At 36.3% G+C, this 23,747-nt stretch overlaps 1 protein-coding gene across 1 annotated transcript in view; it reads left to right on the top strand.

Annotated features, from left to right (window-relative positions):
• LOC134529186 (uracil phosphoribosyltransferase homolog) overlaps positions 1-23,592 on the top strand; it is a 74,335-nt gene extending 50,743 nt beyond the window's left edge. Inside the window, exons 5-6 of the mRNA XM_063363021.1 lie at positions 3,657-3,787; positions 12,936-23,592. Coding sequence (XP_063219091.1) covers positions 3,657-3,787; positions 12,936-13,010 — 206 coding nt within the window. The 3' untranslated portion in view covers positions 13,011-23,592. The remainder of the gene's footprint in view (positions 1-3,656; positions 3,788-12,935) is intronic.
• The last annotated feature ends 155 nt before the right edge of the window (positions 23,593-23,747 follow it).

The raw sequence follows: 23,747 nt of genomic DNA on the forward strand, positions 1-23,747 counted from the left end.
CTTGGCTTCTGTAAATGCATAAAGTTCAAGTACTGCCTAATTTTCAGCAAGAGCATGCAATGTTATTTTTCTGTTGCAGCAAATGGAGAGGATTTATTTTTATACATATTAATTAATTTCATTATAGAGAAGTCTTCCCAAAAAATTCTGTAAACAATCATGTACACCCAATTTTATCAAACAAAAATTTTCTAAATACAAAGCATTTTCCATGAACAGTATTTGTGCAGTGTATCTATTTACAGTGGCTTGTAGTAGGTAGTAACTTTATAAATAAATTGATATCTTTTAAACAACATTTGTGACCTTCTCTGGTCAGCAAGAAAAGTGCTTAGAAAAGGGCACATTATATTAAGCAGTATAAGTATTCTTACTACCCCATACTGTGTAACAAGTTACTAAAAAAAAAAAAAATTTTTTTTATGAGATGTGGTCTATGCTGCTACAAAACTTTTTCATCTTACTTCTTTGTTAGTTTCCCTTTTTATCTGTTTATTTCTGTGATTTATCTAAACCTTTTTTTAAAATTATATTTATGACCTATGATATTGATATTGATTTGGAAAAAAAACACATAGGGCACAATAGTAAAAAAGAAGTAAGAAAACATGGCAGTGTTTAATATTTGACATTTTACTACATTTCTTCAAGCATCAGAAAAACAAGTTGATTCTTCACAGCCAGCTCATCTTTTCTTGACCAGAGGAGTGCAGTGTTTGGTACAGTGCATGTTTCCCAGCTAATGCCACACCTGCTTGCTTAGGTCCTGGCATGAGCCTATAGTGCTATGAATGTTTTATATTATATTTTTTTTAAGTTGGCTCTAATTGTGTGACAAAGTTTACCACTTTATTCTCTATACAATTCTTACAATTTATTTTACCCATATGCATTTTTATACAGCCCTTTGCATCCTAGTTAGAATTTTCTCAGCTCCTTTTCACAATTGGTTTTTGATTTTACTTCCATTGTTATTTAACACTTTGCATCATGAAATTATGCATTTGTGATATGTAAATGTCAGTGCTAATTCTGTGTTGTGGGAAACTGGTTCAATAACTTAGATCTCCATGATTTTTTCTCAATAAAATGTATTTAATAGTGTTAACATTCACCATACATTTTGTATAAATCATAGGTTTTTCTCCTAATAAACTATATGGTGGTGTATTTTTGAATGCATGTTTCATTGATATCTATAGAAAAATTTTTTTTCCTTACATTTGTTTTGCAGTAAAAACTTTTCTACATTCCAAGTTTAAAGTGTAATGATGTAGTCCATGGTAAGGCAAATGTTCGATCCAACTTAACTCCCAAGGTTAGTCTGCAAGCCGATGCCTGAAACACAGTTGATTGAAGTAGCAACTTTGTTGCGAAGGGTTCTGGGTTTGATTTCTGGGTAAAGTATGTATCTGAATTTTTTAACTGTTAAAACATCTAATAATTTAAATTTGTAAGCTACCTCCCCTCCCCCCTCTACAGCGTAAAAAAAAAAATAACTCTCCAGATTACCTTCTCAGTGGTATTTCAGAGTGCAGTCTAAAAGTTAACAACCCAACAGTTCCGTGAGTGATGTCTGCTCATGTCAGGCTGTTGGGAATAGTTTGCTCCGGATGCTGCTTAACGGAACTTCATTTTGATCCTCGATGAATCATGGTTATTTTAAAACTTCCTAAAGCTAAACCTGGCCAGTTAAAAGGAAAAAAAAAAAGAACTTTACAATCTAAATATTTTTGCCTAGGTAATGGACTCTCAAATCAAGATCATTGTGTTTACATCAGAAGTGAGCAAAGTATTTTAATTCCAATCAGAGGAAAATTTGTTGCTTAGGGCTCAGTCTCACAAGTCAAATTGGTTATTTTTTTTTTATTACTCTCATTTTAGAAGTTTTGTCGTAAATTTATTCAGACAGCACTATTGCATTTTAAGTTTCTTCTCCAATATTCCTAACAGATATTACTAAATGTTACGTAACATCGGTAAAATGTCAAGCACGTGTTCTAATTATGATTATTGCATGCATTTTTGCAGTTCAAAAATAATGTTCAGTAAATTTCTGGTAATGAAATTTAATATTATGTTCTTATATTCCATTGTGTATGTGTTGTGTTTCTGTTGTACTACTAGTATTTTTTGTTTTGGTCGCTGTAAGTATCTGGTATGTTTGTCTTTGTGTGTTGGCCAACTGCGGATGTGCCTACCTGCTGTGGTTTCACCTCGGACAGAGCTTGCCTATTTTGGTGCCAATGAGGAGTGTCCAGTTTTGTTCTTGTTTTGTCCTTGTTTTATTTTTTGTATTGTCTTTTATATTCTGGTTTGTTACTATCAGTATGTGTCATACCCACCACTAAAGCCCCTAGGCTGTTTGTTGCATGTTACAAACATAAATAAATAAATAAATAAATAAAATATGTGACCCAACTATTAGAGTAAGTTTTCAAGGCAATTTTTCAATCAACAGCGATGACAACCAATTCGACACCAGAAACCGAACCTTAAAGGAGTGAATGTATACTGGAATTGCTTTTTATGCATAGCCTGCTATAAACTCAACTTTTACCGTTTATTTTACGAAGATTTCACTTTTCTATCTACATATTTGTTTCATTGCTTTCTTGTGACTGGTCGAAAGAGCACCATAACTTTACGGACACACTGTATTTATGGTTTTCTATTATTATTATTATTATTATTATTATTATTATTATTATTATTATTATTATTATTATTATTATTATTATTATTACAGCAAATGGTGTTGTAAACTTTGCCTCTGCTGCTATGTGATTCAGCTAATACAAATTTATAAAAATGCTTTTCCTACCTATTTTAAGTTGCTACATTTTGTATTGTTTTGCAGATGGAATGCTTAAATACTTAAGTATATGAGTTATTATTTTATTGATATAGATATAAGATCTTAAAAAGTTAATTGGAAATATGTAGGAGGGTCTTTTATGCTTTGCTTCCCAGCATGCTTGTAATTAGTGCATACAGCAATACTGTTTAATATATTTGTTCAGTAGCATAATTCATTATTTACTAACTTAACCAGCAGTATATTAGATCCAAATATTCTTAATTCCAAGAAGGAAAAAATTATTAAAGTGTTTATTTACCTTTACAAGCCTCTGCCTCACAATAAATTATATATCAAGAAATAAACACTTCTCAGGTTGTATGTTAATAAGAAAATTTTCATACTAGAGGAACATTGAATAAACTTTTTTTTTTTTTTTTTCATATTTTAAATGGAATGCTGTAACATAATTTTTCTTATTTTCCCACTCTCTGATGAATATTATCTGAAATTTTCATGTGTCTGTGGAAAAGGTGACACTTTTTCCCAATGTAATTTAAATTACTTATTTTCCCAATTTTAGTAAGTTAAAGCAACAGAATTTAATGATCAGTTTTCAGTTAGAACTATGTCCAGTTTCTGTGTTGCTGCCTGAACTACAGGCTTGCAGCAGCCCTGCAAGTTGGCACATGCACTGTGCCTATTTAAGCATGGCCAATGAGGTGCAGAAACATACTTATACCATTGTACATAAAAAAACAGTGGTGTTACATTAAGTGAAATGTTTTTTTTTTTACATAAAGTTTTAAGTTGTTCAGCAGATTATTCATGAGCATGTATTTTGAATTGTTTTCAGGCACTGGTAACACAGTTATAAAAGCAGTGGCTGTTCTCAAAGAGCATCAAGTTTTGGAAGAAAATATAATTTTATCTAATTTGTTTTGCACCCCATTTGCCATACGGACAGTTGGAGCAGCTTTTCCTCAGGTTAGCCGAAGTGAAATGTTTCCATTTAATGGCTCCTGTGAAGCTGCATGAATGCAGATGATTAAATTTTTTTTTAAATTTTCTTAGTTTGTGTAATGCTTGATAGATGTTTAGGTCTCACTTGGTGTGACTAAAAGAGGGAAGTTATTAATTTATAGTATAAAACAACAAAAAATTTTAATTTTTTATTGAAAAAATTAATTCTTACTTGCACATTTAGTTGAATAAAAACTGAACAAAAAAAAAATACAAATTGAGGTTGTAGTTTAAAATTTGTTTCAGAAAGAGAAATTTGCACATCAAACACATATTCTAATTTTGCATTCAATCCCATTTAGTTGGTCCCATATTACCAGTAAATAAATACTACAAAACAAAAATATATTTTTTGTCAACTTGAAATGAATTGAAAACAAAAGCATGACCTGAACGGGAAACAGAACTAATATAGTATACCAATAACTAGGGGTGAGCCGATCACCACATTTGCCGATCATGCCGATGCCAGAAATGTGGTACCGATCATGCAGATTTTTTTGACTGATTAGTGCTTTTTTATTTAAGTTGGTTGTAAAATATGCTCCAAATTACTTAAGTTAAATATTATTTACTCATTACTGAATACCCTAAACAAATAGGTTACATATATTTATATGACAAACTTTTGATTTAGACACTCATTATTAGTTGTTCCTATAAACTAATCTGGAAATCTATTAATCCCTTTAACAAAATCTATAACACACTGTTGACCAACTAATCATCATCATCATACCATTCGAAAATGAATGTTTGTTTACATTTTTCCGCTTTTTGGCACGATTTAAAATGCTTTCTGCTTGATATTAAGCCGCTGTTCCAACTATATGCCAGCGCCCCCGGCTGACGTAGTATGGCCACTCACGTAAGGCTGTTCCAAACACCGCCACCGTTCGCCCAATCATCTGCTTGCTTTTGTATTTATCGGGTGTCGCTGTTCCAAGCTGACGTCAGTGCCCCGAGCGGTGTGCGTAGGCTTTAAAACTTCGCCTGTTTGTCCAAACATTATGCCGTAAAGGACAATAAACGCTGTAGTTTTACGTATTTTTACAGTATATTTTTGAGTTTAACATTATAACGTGAGCGTGTGTAAGCTTTTGTTTGCTTTAGTGCATTATGACTAATGTTCAGTGGCGGCCATGTTGCGGTGTTTGTTTATCAGTGACGAGACAAGTCTTTTTACCCAGTATTTAAATTTTGCTTAAAAACACTGCGATTTCACATTTTAATACTAAATTTCATGTAAAAATGCTGTGTTATGGCGATTTCACGTAAAAACTGTATTTTACGGTGATTTCACATTTATTGTCGTTTAATCGCGAAAAGAACAGGCCCCTATGCATGACTTATTAAATGGTTTGGTATGCTTTTGTTTACTCTTTTTTAACAAACGTACTTTTCATGAATATGTTTATTTTTTAAGAATAACTTTACTTAATTTTTTTCTGCAGAAAAGATTAAAACACGTAAGTAACGTAAATGTTACTTAAAAACGTCATGCAACAGTTATGAAGCAAAAAATATGTCGGCGCTTTTGTGTTACGTTGAGATTTTTTTTGTCTTCAGAAAGCGGTAATCGGCAAAAAGGATCGGCATGCATGAAGCCGATCATGCAAATGACAAAAATGACCAAAATTGGCCGATCTTAATAATCGGCAATCGGCATCGGCTCACCCCTACCAATAACTGTTGTAGTAATGCACACTAACCATAAAAGAGTGCAGGCTATTGAATATATTTTACTCTTTACAGCATGCACTTGCTGCATGCAATTGGCGAGACACCAATATTTTACTACTTGCGTGCACTCTGTACTACTCAACCAGACATGATGCCAACCAGCGCTTGCAGCGACGGATCAAATAAAGGTTATAATGTTTGAAAACTTGTCTGCAAGAGAATTTACAAGTCTGACATTTTTGAATTTCTGTTGATTAAATAAGTAAACAATAATTTCCTAGTGAATAATGATTTAAATTAAAAAAAAAATATTTATGCAGGAAATTAAGTTTATGGGCATTTTTTTCATAGGAAATAATAACTTACATGTGATGGAGAAAATGGTGGGAATGAAACATTGACCATATTAGATGAGAAATTGTATTTTGCGGGAAAGTCTGAAACTAGGTTTACTGCTTATTGTTTCTAGGGGGAGTTTATGGGGGTATGGTGGAGTTTTTTTTCCCCTGTTCTGCACTGCTTTTTTGCTAAGATGCATAATGGCCAAATGTCATTACTGTTGACATAAGAATGAGTGTGTTCTTCATGTTATTTGGGCTCTCTGTAACAGCAACATACCAGTAGATGAGCAGACTCCATGCAACACCATTACATAAGATGCCCTGTCATGAAGATGGGTAGTAGCCTCTTCAAACTGGCATAAAATTCTGGTCTGAGATGGGAAACTTTTTCTATAATATTATTTTCAAGCAAATTTACTTTGAATTATTTTGTATTCAAATAAGAAATGTTTATTCATTCAAACCTGTTCAGGAAGCTATTGCAATTATAATCTTATAGAATGTAGGTAGCGTGCTAATTTGGAAACTATTTTTCCCCAGAACTATCATTTCTTGCCAAAATGTTCCAAAATGCTCTAAGTTCCTTTAAATAAAGCATAAATCATTACAAGGATGTCAATCATTCAAAAATAAACTTAACAGGTACAGTAGAAATTAGTTAAGTCTAATACAGTAGAAGTTTGTTAAGTCGAATCAGTTGGGAGCAGAGTCAATCCAGAATTATGAGAATATAGGTAGGATAGCCAGATAATTTGGAAAGGATTAGACAATTGAATGTTATTAATTGAAATGAGTTTGTAAAATTTATTGTAAGCACTGATTAACAGTAGATGAACTGTAAATCTCTCACTTCAGGTCAAAGTCAAAGTTGCAGGGTGCTTGACCAGTTTACTAAATTTATTCAAAAATATTGACTTTCTGAAAATTGACATTGTTTTTGCCTGGACCAGTCAATTAAGCCAGCCCCACTGGATACCCATTTCCTCAGCAGTTTTCATACCTATTTTCTGTTAGCACGCCTGCTCTCTTGTAGGTAAAGTTTCAGCACCCTTTCAAGCGGTCTGGCTCTGGGTATAAAAGTTTTCATACCCGAAGTCTTGGCCAAAACCGTAATAGAACATATTCTATTTTTCTGCCATACCCACAAGCGGAAGTCGTCAAGATAGCGGACTCATGTTTAGCAATATAAACCTTTATATAGTCCCTTTCGTAAAAATTAGGAGACATAACAGATGTAATAGTATGCCAAATAAAACTTTATGATAGTAAAACTACCCTGGAATATATTGTTACGAGCGCAAGCAGGGCAGCGACGTGCGCCAGGTTCAGTGTTGGCTGGCAGCCTCACATGGTCGACATGCCACGCGTGCCTGCCTGGATTACAAGGGTCGTCGCAACCCCCCCCCCCCCTCCCTCCCACGACTCCGCTCCCCGCGTGGCGCCCTGCCTCGCACGAGCAGCTGATACCCTTCACAACGCTTCGGGCGTTGGGTCAGCGCGAGATGACGTGACTCGTCATCCCAGGCCGTCGCATGAGCTAACAATGCCCTTCTCTACGCTTTGGGCATCGGGTTGGCACAGGGCGCCAGGGTCTACATAAGCCTGGACGCCGGCCTCCCCGACGGTGGCTCAGCGAAGAGAAGTGTGACGGTGGCGACGGAGCGGCTCAGCGAGTTGGAGTGAGCTCCTAGGCGAAGGGAATGCGACGGTGGCGACAGAGTACGGCGAGTGTTCGGCGACGGAGGTCCACGAGGAGTGCTGCGGCGAGAGTTGCGCGAGGGGTGCGGCCCAGCGAAGTGTGCGGTGTGTAAGGACCTGAGATACTGAGTGCGAGTAATTGATTAGTAGGCATTTTAAGTAAGATTATGAATTAGTGTTGTAAAAATTAGCAGTCAAAAAATTGTGCAAAAATAAATAAATAATTGGGCTATCCCTATAGGAACCCAGTTCTTCCCACTCAACGATTATTGAAATCTTAACATTTTGGTGTCAGAAGTGGGATAGCCCTAATTAAATTATTTACAAATAATGAATATTGATTTTAAAAAAATTATAATTAATTAGTGTTAGGAACTGTAGTTAGTTTTGAGTGTAGTAGTTTAAAAATTAGTGTTAGTGTTTATTAGTGGGTTAGGTTAGCCCATAGGGGAAATTACAGTGTAGTCATAAGACAGTAGTGTTAGGCTTGTATTGTATGTTGACAAGAAAGATGGCCGCTGACAAACTTAAAAACGTAATGGCTTTCTTGGCTGAAATGAATAATAAAATAGAGAAGGGCCAAGAAGAGATTAAGAATAAAATTGATAATAGCCAAGAAGAGATGAAGAGCCAAATGAAGAACTGCCAAGAGGTGATGACAAATAAAATTGACCATGGCCAAGAAGAGATGAAGAGTAAAATTGATAACTGCCAAGAAGAGATGAAGAGCCAAATGAAGAACTGCCAAGAAGAGATTAAGAATACCATGAAGACTGAGATCGAAGACATAAAGAATAAGATGGATGAAACCAGTATTCAGTTGGAAGGGAAAGTGCAGTGTTTGGAGCAGCATCTTGCAGAACAAGAAAAACAGCTAGCTCAGCTCAAGCAGACCACCGAACAGCATGTAGCAGCTGTAACTGAAGAGTGCCCTCGGATGATCAAGGAAGCTACATTGGCTACGAAAAGGAGCAGTCATTCTGGAGACATGAAGGTAGAAGGCGCAACTGGTCACCCAAAATTCAAGCCACCCGCCTTTGATGGCCAATCGTCATAGGCTGTCTACAGGCTACAGTTCTGCTGAAGTGAATAACTGGAATGAGGAAAAAAGGCTATGGCACTCGTATTGGCCCTGCGAGGATCTCCACTACAGCTGCTGCAGACCATACCAGTTACAGAGCAGAAAGAGACTGGAGTATTGGTAGAGGCCCTTGAGCTGAGGTATGGCGACCGACACATGGTCGAGGTGAATAGAACAGCCCTAAAGACATGTCAACAGAGATCTTCAGAAACCCTCCAAGAATTCGAAGCCAACGTCGAGCGGCTCGCACACCTTGCCTACCCAGAAGCACCAACAGAGTACTGCCAGCAGCTAGCCACTAGTGCTTTTATAGACGGGCTCAGAGATGCGGAGGTTCAGCCAACTCTTCGTTTGGCCCGACAGAAGAAGAGTTGCGAGGCCTTGGTCCATGCCCTGGAAATTGAGGCAGCATGCAGTGCCTCAAGAAACACAAGCATCAGGACAAGGAAAGCTGGACTGGAACCCTGCAATGCAGCAAATGCTAGAAACACCACTAGTGAAGAAGATAGTCTCAGAGCATTGAAGAAGCTGCTGAATGATATTCCAGGTAATCAGATCAGGAGAGCAGGAGGACGCCTGCGGTGCTTTGTCTGCAGTGAACCAGGACACATCCAGTGGAACTGTCTGATACGCAGGAAGACAACACACCAGGAAGAGAAACAGGAAGATCAACAGAGGAAACGCGCAAATAGCTGGTATGAAGGGCGCATGACAGCTCTACAGGAAATGGTATCCCCTAGGGTTTTTCCCGTATCAGTATTTCGTAGAGGCCATGACAGTTTGTCGCTTAATTGATGGATGGATCAATGGCAGACAGTGTTTACGTATTGTTGACACAGGGGCATCTGCATCCATAATCCGCACAGACATTGTAAGTAGAGAAAAGCTGAGGAGGAAATCCATCCCATATAGACTCAAAACAGCCACTGGAGACACTTCACCTGTGCATGGACAGCTGGATTTGCAGGTAATGATTGGAACTTGGACATTCTCACAGACCTTTCTTGTTGCTGATATCACTGATGAGGTAATATTAGGAGTGGACATCATGAATCGATATGGATTCGTTATTGACATGGAAGGACAGGTATGTACTGCGTATTAAAGATGAAGAGGTGGCCTTGTTTACCCTCGACCAATTAGAAGTTCCTGTAATGCAAGTGGTAGTTCGCGAATCTGTTTCTATTCCAGCAAACCATGAGCAGATAATAGCAGCTAGAATTATGTGAGACCCTAGGGGCAACTTGAGCTACCTGATAGAGCCAGCTATGACTTTAGGATTGAAAACACTCCTGGTTGCTCGAAGCATTGCAAGGGTCGGCGAGGTTGCAACAGTCAGGGTGGCCTACCTCGACTCTCGAACAAGGGTTCTTAAACCGGGAGACCCAATAGCTAGCTGCGAACCAGTCTCTTGAGTAGGCCAATGTGAGTCCTCCTTACCTATTAGACGTGATGTGCCAACACTGAACCCAAATCTAGAGCATCTGCTAAGGCAATGCCAAAATAATCTAACAAATAGGGAAATAGAAGAAGTCACAGCTTTTCTGATAAACAACCAGGATGTATTTTCCTTAGGGGATACTGACCTTGGGAAAACAATCCTGGTCTATCATCGCATCAACACAGGTGATGCCTCTAGCAAAACAGGAAGAAGCTGAGAAGTTGATCGTGGTTAGGATGGAGGGTGGTGTAATAGAACCATCAGCAAGTCCTTGGGTTTCCCCAATTGTTTTAGTGACAAAGATGGATGGCCAAATGAGGTTCTGTGTGGACTACCGGAAGCTGAATGACATCACCATAAAGGACAGCTAACCCCTCCCACATATTGATGACACACTTGATACACTCTCTGGCACCAGATGGTTCTCTACATTGGACCTGAAGAGTGGTTACTGGCAAGTGGAGCTACACCCAGAGGATAAGGAGAAGACTACTTTCACGACAGGTAGCGGTCTGTTCGAGTTCACTGTGTTACCATTGGTGTTATGTAATGCTCCTGCAACTTTTGAGAGATTAACGGAACTTGTCTTGCGTGGTTTTACTTGGAAAACATGGCTAGTATATCTGGACGACATTATTGTAGTAGGGAATACAGTGAAGGAACATTGCAAAATTGGAAGGATGTGTTCGACAGGCTTTGCAATGCCCAACTTAAGTTAAGTCCTAAGAAGTGATTCTTGTTCCAGCATGAGGTAACATTCCTGGGGCATATCGTTTTACAGGATGGAGTGTGAACAGATCCTGAGAAGATCCATTCTGTTATGGAGTGGCCTCAACCAAAGAATAAGCAAGAAGTTTCCTGGGACTCTGTACGTACTATAGACAGTTTGTGCCCGGGTTCTCGACAATCGCAAAACCACTGCATCGGCTAACCGAGGACAATACACAATTTATATGGACTTCAGCATGTGAGACTGCATTTCAAGACCTCAAGAAATCCCTGTGTACTCGCCCCATACTTGCCTACCTCCATCTACATGGATAGTAAATCCTCGACACGGATGCAAGCGGAGATGGTTTGACATTAGATACCGGAACAGAAATTAACAGATGATTCACGTGGAAAAGGTAGTTAAATGAATGTTGCAATAAAAAAAATTTTTATTGGCCTGACAGGATTGGTGTGAACCAGATGGTGATACGTGAATAAGCACTTTAATTTTTGAAAAATTAGAATGTAATTATCCGGACAGTAATATCGGTTTCACTGTCAGTAAAGGATGGTTTGGAAAGGTATGTGACGTGAGTTGAAGGTCACGCCCGGGCGGACAAGTCAGCCAGCCGACTGACGATAAAGACATAACGGCGTATCTCCCATTATGCGATGTTGTATTTGTCATACAAAGTGCGATGAGAGGCATATAAAGATAAATAGTGTGACATATTTATAGTTGAGCGTTATTCAACGCATTTATATTACGTAATGTATATTTTCCTACACAATTTTGGAACACATTAAATAAATTAATTAGCCTTGCTATTTATGGAAACTAATGCTTCAGAATACGTGATTTCGAATAACACAAGCATTTTTAGGAACAAATTAATCGTGCTAAGTGAAGGATAGGTGTAGTGAAAAAAACTTTGAATACTTGTTGCATATTTAAAACATTGCTTATTGTTCATGTTTTTTATTACTAAGTCACATTACAACATCTAAAAAAAATATTTATATTCCACAAATGACTTAACATAAACAGTGAACATTGTTATATGACAAACTCTCGAGGTCTGCTATGTCAAATATTCATAATCTAACGAATATTTGTTATTTTTAAGTGTTAGTATTCGAGCTGGAATCAAATAGAAGTAATATACTATTTGTATTTGCACAGACCTAGGTAGTACATAACCACATTTCTTGTTATATGGATTCTTAACTTAATTGTATACTGTTGTATGTATCTTGAGTCTTAACTTTGACCCTTGTATTTATACGTCAGGAGATACACACACGCAACGCACGTACATGCTTATGCACGCACATACACACTAAAAGCTGTCATTGGAATCGAGCAAACCATTTACTACCAATGTATGCTTGCGAACTCGCTTAAATCCCATAAAGTGTACATGTTCAAACAGTGTGCCTTTATTACATCACATAATCAATTAGCTTAAACTAATACAGATGTAAATATGGCTGAAAGTTATAAATATGTTTAAATAATCAGATTTTATATTCCTGAACTACTTATAAATATGAAAACAGAAAATAATTTTGATGTTTTCAATTTTAGTCTAAATAATGTAAACATTGATCATAACATAATGTTACCATTCTTTTCTGTAGAAAGTCTTAACATTCTAACTAGAGTCGTTCTTTAGTAAATAAATATTTACATCACAAAAAAAAGAATTTGTTAATCAGAAAGAAAACATAATTCGGTAGGATTATGTAAGCTTGCGTTAAACTATTTTTCTATGTTTCAGTGTTCCTGGTTTCTGAAGAAGTGTGCAGATATGTCTAACATATTAATTTTTTAATTTATCAGAATTGTTTAAAATTTAAAATAGGTTGTTATTCATTAGGTACCGTCAGTTGGGGTAACATTGGCCCTTTGAGGGTAACTTTGGCCCAAGACAAAAAAAATGTTATATCATGTTACAACTCTTCCAAATATTTATCAGATGTGATGATACATATGTAACATATGTATCATCACATCTAATAAATATGTTGAAGAGTTGTAACATGGTTTAACATTTTTTTTGTCTTGGGCCAAAGTTACCCTCAAAGGGCCAATGTTACCCCAACTGACTGTATTCAATAAAATATTTTCATATAGTTGTATTTTTTTTTTTTCAGATGAAAATTCTTACTTCAGAAATATACCATATTGCCCCAAACCATTTTGGACAGAAGTATTTTGGCACAGACTGAAATATTTTATCTGAAGACAAGGATGTACAACACTTCTACTGTGATAGTGAAATTTCATGAATTTTTAAGCTTAATTGTATAGTATTTTATCAATTAATTGGATGATTTTTTATTTATTTTGATTGCAGTATTTTTTGCATTCAAAATTATTGTGAAACAACAATATGTCAGTAGTAGGCTTGGGTATGTCTGAGACTAGAATTAATGGTTTGGACCAATGGCTCATAAATAATTGAGCTATGCTTCAAGCCCTCACTTTTAAACAAAGACATACTAAAGCATACTTTTCATTGTTGACTTTAATTTTTAATACTAGTACAGAGCTGCCAACCATTACGGATTTTCCGTAATTATTACGGATTTTAACCCCGAATTACGGAATTACGGAACATCGATGGTTTATTACGGAAACGAGGGTTTGTGCTGCATGGTAACGGAGAAAATTCCGTTTCTGCTGTGCTTGTTTCGTGAACGCAGTTTGAATACATCGCTTGGTTGCACAAATAACGGAACTAGTAAGAGTGCGCATGTACGATGTACTGTCGAAATAAGTAAATTAATTCTCGTGTTTTCAAATAATAATGGGATGGTATTACGTCCGTTGTACGATACAACTAGTACATATTCTCGGACTTATCGTTTGAAGGCTACTTAAATCACGATAATTTTTGTACGGTACTTTGGCTAACCTGTGTTGTGTTAATTTATTTCTTGAAAGCCATTTTTTCCATATTAGTGTTTTTGTCGTGTCTACAGACGTGGATTTTTTTTATGTTTTTCGATAGTGATGTGTTCTTCAGTGCCGGTTTTAGAAATGAAGCGTGTGACAGAATAATGTGTATCTGGAAAAAAAAAACACGCAAGTCTTCGGAACTTTCGACTTAAATATTCAAAAGAATGGCCATGCTTGTCGTTTTCAAATGTTTGGAACGCCACGGTTTTGTAATGTATGCACGTGTGACTTTTCGATTGCATATGGTGGAAGGGATGACTGTAGACGGCATATTGAATCAAAGAAACATGCAGAACATTTTAAAGCCGTGACGAGCAATAAATCTATATCTTCGTTTTTTCGCTACATCTGAAGAAACGAAAGTAACGAACGCAGTTACTGTTTACAAGTCCTTGTGTTTGTCTTGCTGTTTGTTTACATGACATTTCTTATTCAACCAGGATAAAAAAAAAAGCAAATAAAAAGACAGTTGCTTTAAAGTTTAACTTTGAATACTTTGAATTGAAGATTCAAAATATCCAGTAAAATTATTAATATTTCTTACATATTCAGATGATTGTATTGTTCTAATAGATTTTTTTTATTCATTAATATGCATTGTATTCATATTTTTCTTTTTCTATTGCATATTATTGTCCTTGTTTTATCTTGAGAGTGTGTTATAATGCCCCAGGAAAAATTTATCGTGCATGATTTACGCGTACTTTTTTCATATACCTAATTGCCATTACTGATGGGTGTGATTTGAGGTTGGCAGCTCTGCTAGTATTAATTTGTTTTAGAGAAAAATAAAAGTATTAAGAGCATTGAATTTAACTTGCTATTTATTATTTTTGACTTAACACTGTGTGCTTTTATTTCCAAAAATTTTAATATTTATTCCTAGGTACTTGTAGCTGTTAGATTAATAGCAGGAATGTCGACTACTTAGAATGTTATGCGTCAACACTTTTGTGTTTGTATTACTTATGTTCACCTGTCTTCTTGAGGGGGAAAGTAAATTTCTGTTACTTAACCCATAATGTAAAATTGAACAGGAACTCACATCATTGTTTCTTAACTACTGTTGTTTATATAATTATAAAAATAAAAATTTTGTAGTTTCTTTTTTGCATATAAAATTATAATACTAAGAACTCTACAAATGTAAGAGTTTTGTTTGTAAGCATGTTACATGATTTAAGATTTGCTTTAGTTTATACCCCTAAAAATTTAAAAAGTGTAAAAATATTTTCTTCAGTAACAACAGCCATGATTGCAAGTCTTTGGCATGAAAATATTACTTTTTAATAAGTAACTAAATATTAATTTATTTTACATGTTTTCATGGTCTGAATGAACTTATACCAGTTGAACATGCACCGAGTCAAGATAAAACAGGCTGCAACTTGACTTTACATGTTGCATCCCACAAGATGGTATTTCACTGTTTATGAGAAAATGAGACATTTATTAATGAATTGGTAAAGTAGGACAGTGCTAGTTTAAATAAAATTCTAGAAAATTACTGTAAAAATGATTGCAATCTTGATCATGAAACATCATAACATGCCACACCTGCCATGATAGTTTCTTATTGTTTGCAGTAACATATAACATTGTTTAAGAATAAAAAATTAATTATTTGACAAAAAATTTAATTCTTGGTTAATTGACAGGGAAGAAGCAAAGGCCTGATTAATGGTACACTTATGTGCGTGGGCATTTCCAAAGGGGAGGAGTGACAAACTCCCCTCACCCCCCTGACCATTAAATACAATAAAAGAAAATAATTTGAAAGAAAACAGAGCAAGCAAAGTGGTTCTATTCCCCCCCCCCCCTTTTTTCTCATTTTTCCCAAATTAAATTAGGGTTATGCTTCTGAGTGTAGGGTATGATAATCTCTAGAGATGAACGAGTCTGCAGATTTTTGGGTGGAGTCAAGCCGAGTTCAGTAATAATACTGTCTAGTCCACATTTGTTCATTTTTAAGTTGTGTAGGATCCTTGACCCATTAGCTGCGATGGTAAGTAGGATTAGCGTGCTGTGCTGTGCTGTGCTGTGCTGTGCTACACATGTTTAGCAGGTGATATCCTCCCTGTGCTGAGGCTCATTTTTTCTAAACATCCACATTTATATGTGTTATTTTTCATCAATACATGTTTGATGATGCAAATAACATAAAATTTCCCTCCATTTTTATCAAGGCTGGTGAACCAAAAATGTTTTTATATATGAACAGCTGAGTGGAAAAAGGATAACATTCCACAAAATGGCGAAATGAACTTGAGATTGCCATTTTGTAATATTTCTTATACTCTATCCATTGAGTGTAAGAAGGATAATATTGCAGTGGTGGGCCAATGTTGAAAATGATGCTGAATATTTCATTGAGATGAAGGATAAAATTCTAGGAATGTTATCTTTCTTCCACCCAATATTGTGCTGGAAATTGGAATAGACATCTATGCAACTTCAGTGCATGTTTAATGATAAACTGGTAAAATATGGCACTCTGCTTTCAAAATACAGGTTGTTTTTGATTGTGTACAGAATACAATGTTACAATACGAAAGGTTTTACAATTTGTAAAAAAAATGATTGCACTGCTTTATGCTACTTGCACTGCTGGTGTATACATGTCATCCATGAATTTTATGACCTCTATGGCTGTAACTACATCGGTTATTCTATTAAAAAAAATGTGTGTTGTGTACATGGAGATATGTTGTTCTGTTTAGAGGTTAGGTTAGTGTTTTGACCTTTATTGTCAGCTTTAATACAGTTAGTAAGATAATACAGTAATATTTTGTGGATACTGTGCGAAATGTCAGATTCAGAGGAAGAATGTCTCGAGCCTATATGAAAACAAGGTAAGGTAAACAAATAAATGCATTCAAAATAAAAACAGAAAAAAACAAGAAGAAAGGGTGAAGAGTTTGTAACGAGTGAAGGTTTGCTAGTGGAGGCTAAAATGACAGGCCCAGACTGTGGTTGCCATAAACAATGTATGGTTGGCTTCAGTGTTGAAGAAGAAAACAACATAATAGCGACTGTTTATAGCGGACGTCCCAAGAATGAACAAGACACATACCTTTTAGGATTGATGGAGAGATACAATGTTGGTAGACATCAGGGCAGCAACTAGAGTCTCTGGCACCCGGGGCATGAATGGATTCATGCGCCCCCCCCCCCCCCTCTTTTTTTGCACATACCACACCAATAAAGCGGGGGGTCTGGGAGCCCTCCCACGGAAAAATGGTGCTATTTAAGCATTTTCCATACCTACATGTAACAGTTTCTGTGCTACTGTAACTTCCATGCATGAACCCACTAGTAGGAATTACAATGCAAGCGATTTCGGCGCCCCCACAGCTTTGCGCCCGGGGCGTATGCCCCGCTTGCCCCCCCCTAGTTGCGGCCCTGGTAGACATTGTCCATTGTCAGAAAACTCCAAACAAAACACATCATCCTTTAAGTACTTTGCAATTAAAGGAACCACACGGGTTGACGTTTGTCGTAAGGCCTACCTAAGTTTGCATGCCATCTCAAATAAGGTCGTCCAATGTCTAAACAAGCTTCTCGAGAGAAATCAGCTAGCTACCTATTGACTTAACCCGTCATTGGTCGCATTGTAATATGTTACACCAGTGGTCGCGCATGAGCATTTTGCTCACAGACTTAATTTTACGATTAGAGTCGTGCTTAACCACTTTTAAAAGGCCAAATATTTTACTTATTGCAAATGAAACAACTTTGCTTTTTTTAAATAATATTTAATATTATTATCACGTAATTTTTAAAAATTTTTTTTACATAAATCATCATCATAATAAACTATTTGGCTGTATACTGAATTTCCTTCGTCCGGCCTATGAATACATCAACAATAAATGCAGTAGTTTTGGAAGCAAAACAGAAAATCACACATTATTTACTAGGTACTTCATCATTTTCTAGCAAAAAAAAAAAATATTAAATCTACTGAGTCTTTTGAGGGCACACTAATTTATGTTATACATTTGAGACTATGACTAATAGAACACACATTATGCAATAGAGAATTTCTATTTCAAAATTAACTGCTTTCATGGAAATTTACATTTTATAACACCTAACTCTATTAGGATTTTTCAACATTTTGGTCAAAATTTTGATCATTGGCGGCTGCTTGGTTTTCAGGTGGTAAACTCTACGGCAACCATGGTGGAACTTCTGTAAATACAAAGCACAGAATATATATCACATTACTGAAAATTCTAGTAAAAAATAAAATAGATTCATAAAACTATGGAAAGACTGTAATTACATATCTTCCTCTGGAATTCCTAAGAGTTTTTCCAAAATTATAAAATCTTGTCTAACTTCTATGCAAATTCAGCTTTTCAGCATACGTATTCAAAAGTAATTTATTATTTTGATACGAAAATCAACAATTTTGTAACAAAATGATAATATTTACTTTAATTGATGTTTTATGTAATTTTTTTTTTGTATTTTCAATCAAAATATTGATAATTATAACATAACTTACCTGTTCTGGAACATTCAGCGATTTGTTGAAGAGCCAAAGCCACAATTTTATTCTCCCGATTCATTTCAATAAGTAATACCACGAATCATTAGATTTAGTCTCACGAGAATATATTCCACGACTAAACACAGCACTTTGCAAACCGAACTGTCGTCACAATTGTAGCAACGCGACTGGTCGCACTGTGAGCAAACTGCTCATGCGGCGTGCATGCCTGTAAACGATATCTTATCTCAAGACCAAGTATTAGTTACATTATGTCAGCCACCTAGTTACTTAAAAAGGAAGGTTCAAAACTCAGCTAGAAAAAAGGACACCTCCCCACAGCAATAAAAACAATAACAGTAAAACATTATTTCTGAGGGTGAGCAAAATGCTCATAGCGCGACCAATGACGAGTTAAGAGGACAGCACCAAAACCGTAGTAATACACTGGAAACAACCATTATAGTCATGATAGATGAGCATATTTCCTCTTAGTCTTTTCCTAAACATGAGTCTCACTACACTTCCGTTCCTGTCACATTTTTGGAATTGGGTTTGACTGTTCGAAAAATGCTTGATCTTTTCATAGAGCGTCATCCTTCACTAAAAGGAACTGTAAAATATGAGTATTATTTAAAACATTTCAAAGAAAACTATGGTTATAGGTTTGGTATGCCTCAAGTTGATGTATGCTCGACCTGTGAAGATTTAAATTCAAAGATTAAATCTTCAACTCTCAACGAAGTAGCAAAACGAGTTGCAGTCGCTGAGATACTTATTCACAAACAACGTTTTAGTAAGTTTTACAAGAAACTTCAGGATGTCACCAAGATCTGTTAAAACATAAATGATGGCATGGGTATTGTTTTCGACTTTATGCAGAATCTTCCGCTGCCTTTTATGCCTGTTCAGGAAATGTTTTATTTGCGCAAACTCTGGTTCTTTGTCTTCAATGTTCATGATATCGGAAATGAATCATCAGTATTCTACACATACACAGAAAGGGTAGCTAAAAGAGGCCCTAACGAGGTATGCAGCTGTGTCCTCGACTTCGTAGACGGAATTCCTAAAGAAGTGAAAGAACTTCACATATTTAGTGATGCATTCGCCGGACAAAATCGTAATCACACACTAACCCGGCTGTTATTGGTACTGACCATGACTGGAAGATTCAAAGTAATCAACCAGTACTATCCTATTCGAGGACATAGTTTCTTGCCATGTGACAGAAACTTTTCAGTCATCAAACGAGCTGTTCGCAAAGAGGATCGTATTTATTCACTAAACCAGCATGAACAGATTATTCAAGGTGCAAGAAAGCATAATCCTCCCTTTTTAGTGAAAACTGTTGAAAGAAACCACATAGGCTACTGAACTTCAAAGACTGGTGGCCACAGTACTTTAAGAAAAATCATGGTCTTACCTTCAACATAAGTACATGCAGACATCTTGTGTACAGAAGCGAGTTAAATGGCCATGTGACAGCTTCTGAGTACATTGTGGACTGGTTGAGAACACATTCAAACTGAGAAACAAGACAATGTGCCACTGCCCAATGAAAAAGCCTATGTTGGGAAACTTCCTATCAATCTGAAGAAGCTGCAGGATATCTCCAAAGTCACACGTTATGTACCTGACACCTATAGGCAGTTTTATGATGAGATTCTTCAGTGGCCGACTTCAAACTCAGGAAATAGTGATGATGAGTGATACAGTTGCAAACTGGTTATTGCAAGACTGAGTACAAATTCCAAACCTTTTTGTTCTGTGCAGTAATACTTTTTCTTAGAGATTTGCATGTGTGCTGTTAATATAATATGCTGTTTCATATTGTGTTCTGTTTAATATTATTATTACTTTTTGGCTAAAGTGTGTATAGGTAAGTTCTGTTTAGTGTGCAATACCTTTTTGCATGTAATAAAGAAGTGTGCATGTTTGTTTTAAAAGTATTACTTTTCAGCCATAGTGTGTACAAAATATCAATGTATATCGTTCCGTGCAATGCTATTTTGCCTTAAATAATTTCCAGGTGCATTTTCTTTGTCAAATAGTGTTCGTTTCTCTTTATTGTGTGTGCCAGTATTTTGTTAAGTGTAATACATTATAATTACATATTATTTTTCCTTGAAGAAAGTTTTTCTTGATGCATCACAGCCGTCAAAATATTATATATGACTATTAATTGCCTCAAATGTGTGCAAAAATAAATTTATTATGTTTAGTGCATTAATATCTTGTCTTTAATGCATTATTTCTTATGCTTTTGGGTTGCAAACATTATTTATTATTACTTTTTTTGACTGTTTGTTGATTAGTGGAAAAAGGATAACATTCCGGCACTTTCAATTATTCGTATTTCTTTACTTACTTTGACTATGGACTCGGAAATTGTGTACTTTTGCTGTATACTACTACACCTACAGTTGCTCAATAGTGAAGTTTTTGATCCTAACTGTAGTTTTCGTACAATTCAGTTTTTCCTATTTTTCTCTAAACATGTATACATATATTGAATATTAACCTTTTTCCACTCATCTGGTCATATATTTTTTAAATTTTATTTAATATCTTTTTAATTATTTCATTTATATATTTATTGTCTTCTGGAACTTTATAAAAATATATGATGTCATCCATATTTTCTTGATTCTTCAGTTGATGGTTTTTGTGTGGAATATTTCAAAGCATAGTGTGATGCACAGTGGAGTATTGCAGGACTTGCAGTATTAGTGAATTCCTTTGCGCTTCTTGTTTTTTGTGCAGGTAGATTTTTATTCATAGTTACCACCGGAATAGCTGGAAAGTGTCTTCCTACGAGAGGACTTGGATTCTTCTCATTTGAACGTCTTCCTCCTGTCAGCACTTGTTTTCCTTTTTGAGTATGTCTCGAGACTTTTCTCTAGTGAGACCAAATTTAAATTTTGCAATCTGCAAATTTTTCCCCCGTCACTGTTTTGTATAGAATGTACACATTCAGTAATGCAAGGTCTATAGACAGATTAACTCTAGATTGCAGTACATGGCTTATGGTGTGCACTGTTGTCAAATCTCTCACACATTATGAATTTCAGGATATGTGTTTCTTTGGAATTCTGAATGCACCAGAAGCATTTTAAGAACTCATATCGTAATTTATAATATTTTATACTATCATGCTTGTAAATTTGTAGTATATCACCATTTTTTTTATTCTAACTTACAACAATAAACCGTTCACACACATTCATTTGCAGATATTCCTACAAAATATTAAAGTGAAATTTTAAAGTTAACTAGACAAAGAAATTAATAACACATAATAATCACTATCGCTACTGGTGATTAAAGTCGATATCCCTTCCATAAGTGTAGCACAGGGCTGACCAGAAGAATGAGGATGGAGCGATGGAGATGACTGGGATGAAGTTAATGAGACTAAACTTACCAAAAACCTTTCCTCGTCATCTTGAAGTTTATCAGCTCTCCACAGCTTTTCTTCCATGAACCTGGAAAGTTGTGTTATGCAGCCCCACATTTACCCATGATGCATCTGTAAAGTGGCTTTCTAAATCCCTAAATCTCTTTACTTCTCTTTTCTTTACTTATATCTGTGTGTGTGCGCGTGCGCGTGTGCGTGTGTGTGTGGAAGTAATGAGACACTTGAGAGAAGCGTGGAAAAGAATGGACACAACAGTAAAAAGAGCACTCGACAGGCAGCCATTCAAGGCATTAGTTCAGGCCTTGAACCTCCTACAGGATGTGGCCCGCATTTTGCATTAGTGCATTCAGGTAATTAGCATGGTTTTATTGAAAACGCTGCTGAGCCGAAAATCAGTAATTTCTTGGCTCAATTTTTCAACTTTTATTTATTAAAATATTTTTGCTTTCCCATAAGCTAGAGGACCCCATCAAAACTTATTTTCTCAGCTATACCACCCAGGGCTAAACATATTAAAACTTTACTAGTGGGTCTTAGAGAGAGTCAACGTCTCAGCAGAGACATGCAGACCTCTTACACGCAGCGTAGGCTAGCCGAGTCAATTTCATCTCGCCTGCATGCAGGAACAGGCATGATAACTCTCCCTGTCTAACGTGACTTCCGCCTTGTTTCTCACGCAGGGGTACCTGCCTCGTCAGGCGAGCCTAGCTCGCTTTCCCAGGCTCGAGGCCCTGGCGAGCAAAGCGGATGTGCTGGTCTCGGCATAAAACAAACACTTCCCCGCCACCCCTGGCCTTCTTAGGTTTTCTGCTATGCTTCCAGGAACCATGACCGAGGCAAGGACCATGCCCCTTCCCTCGTAAACCCCTCCTCTCCTTTAGGAACAAGCCACGCCTATGCTTGCGCTCCACGCACGAGGCTTGTGCGCGATCTCTCGAGCCCAACCAAAACTAAGCATGCTAATGTAAGTTTCTCCCGCCAGTGAGCACCACCCTCTAATCCCCCTTTGCCTTAGACGACATACAGCAACACCACCGCTTGTAGTCGCGACGACCAGGGGAAAACCCCCTTACAATTTTAAAGTTTTGAATACGTCATATTAGTGTTAGTGTTTTTCTGGTGAATTAAGTGCGTGCAACCTCGCTAGTGGTCGTCTACCATCACATGGATAGATAGTACCACCGACCTACCCCACAATTTGGTGAGTAGAGATTTTAGTGCCCTTTTTTTATTTCCTGTTTTCTTGAGCCCTTTGTGGCCGGGAACTTTCCCGCTGGCCATAACCACATAATAACACTGTGCGAACTTTTGTTTTCACAGAAGGTTTTCCGTCCCCAGTGATGGGTAGACAGCCACATTTACTCGCACTGAGTTCCTGATTTCGGCCATCTAAATTCCCCGCATCGTGCTGTCAACTTTAGTCCGCTATCCGCCCTGTCACGCCTCGCCGTTCGTATGTCAGCACTTCGCATGCAGCTAAGTCTATGTTTGAAAGAGACAATGTAAGAAATCTTAATGTTTTAAATTCTCTACGAACAATTTGTGAACTATTCAACTACCATTTAAAGAAAAAAGTATAAAATATTGTAATGAAAAGTATTTGTCAATCGAAAATAATGGAAAGTTGTTTATTTTTGATTTTATTACTCTGAAACCTTGTTTGTGCAACTTGCTTTAAAATAAATGTAATCTGTAAAGTAATTATCAAAGTATCCGCGGCCGGCCTGCGTGTAGTAAAATTCAATTCAATTATAATTTAATGTACTAAATTTGAGTTTACTGAACCTGTGAATTTTCATAAAAAATTTTATTGTCATTAGTTTGTAAGTCATCAAAGTGGTGACCAAAAGTATTAACTACCAGACTATGATAAATCTGGCTTGTCCAAAATATAAAATAAGTTAACTATTAAAATAATGTAGAAGTAACCAGATTTCAGTGTTTTATTTATATTTTTATATATTACGATCCACCTTAACACCCACCAACCTTTTGGGGTGTTAACACCTAAATTATTTGTATATTAGGTACCTGTGTTCCGCCTTTGTTCACTGTTCAAATGTCTTCTTGACGTATGCCATAGCCCGT

The sequence above is a fragment of the Bacillus rossius genome, chromosome 2 (assembly GCF_032445375.1).
Source record: "Bacillus rossius redtenbacheri isolate Brsri chromosome 2, Brsri_v3, whole genome shotgun sequence".
NCBI classification, from domain to species: Eukaryota; Metazoa; Arthropoda; class Insecta; order Phasmatodea; family Bacillidae; genus Bacillus; species Bacillus rossius.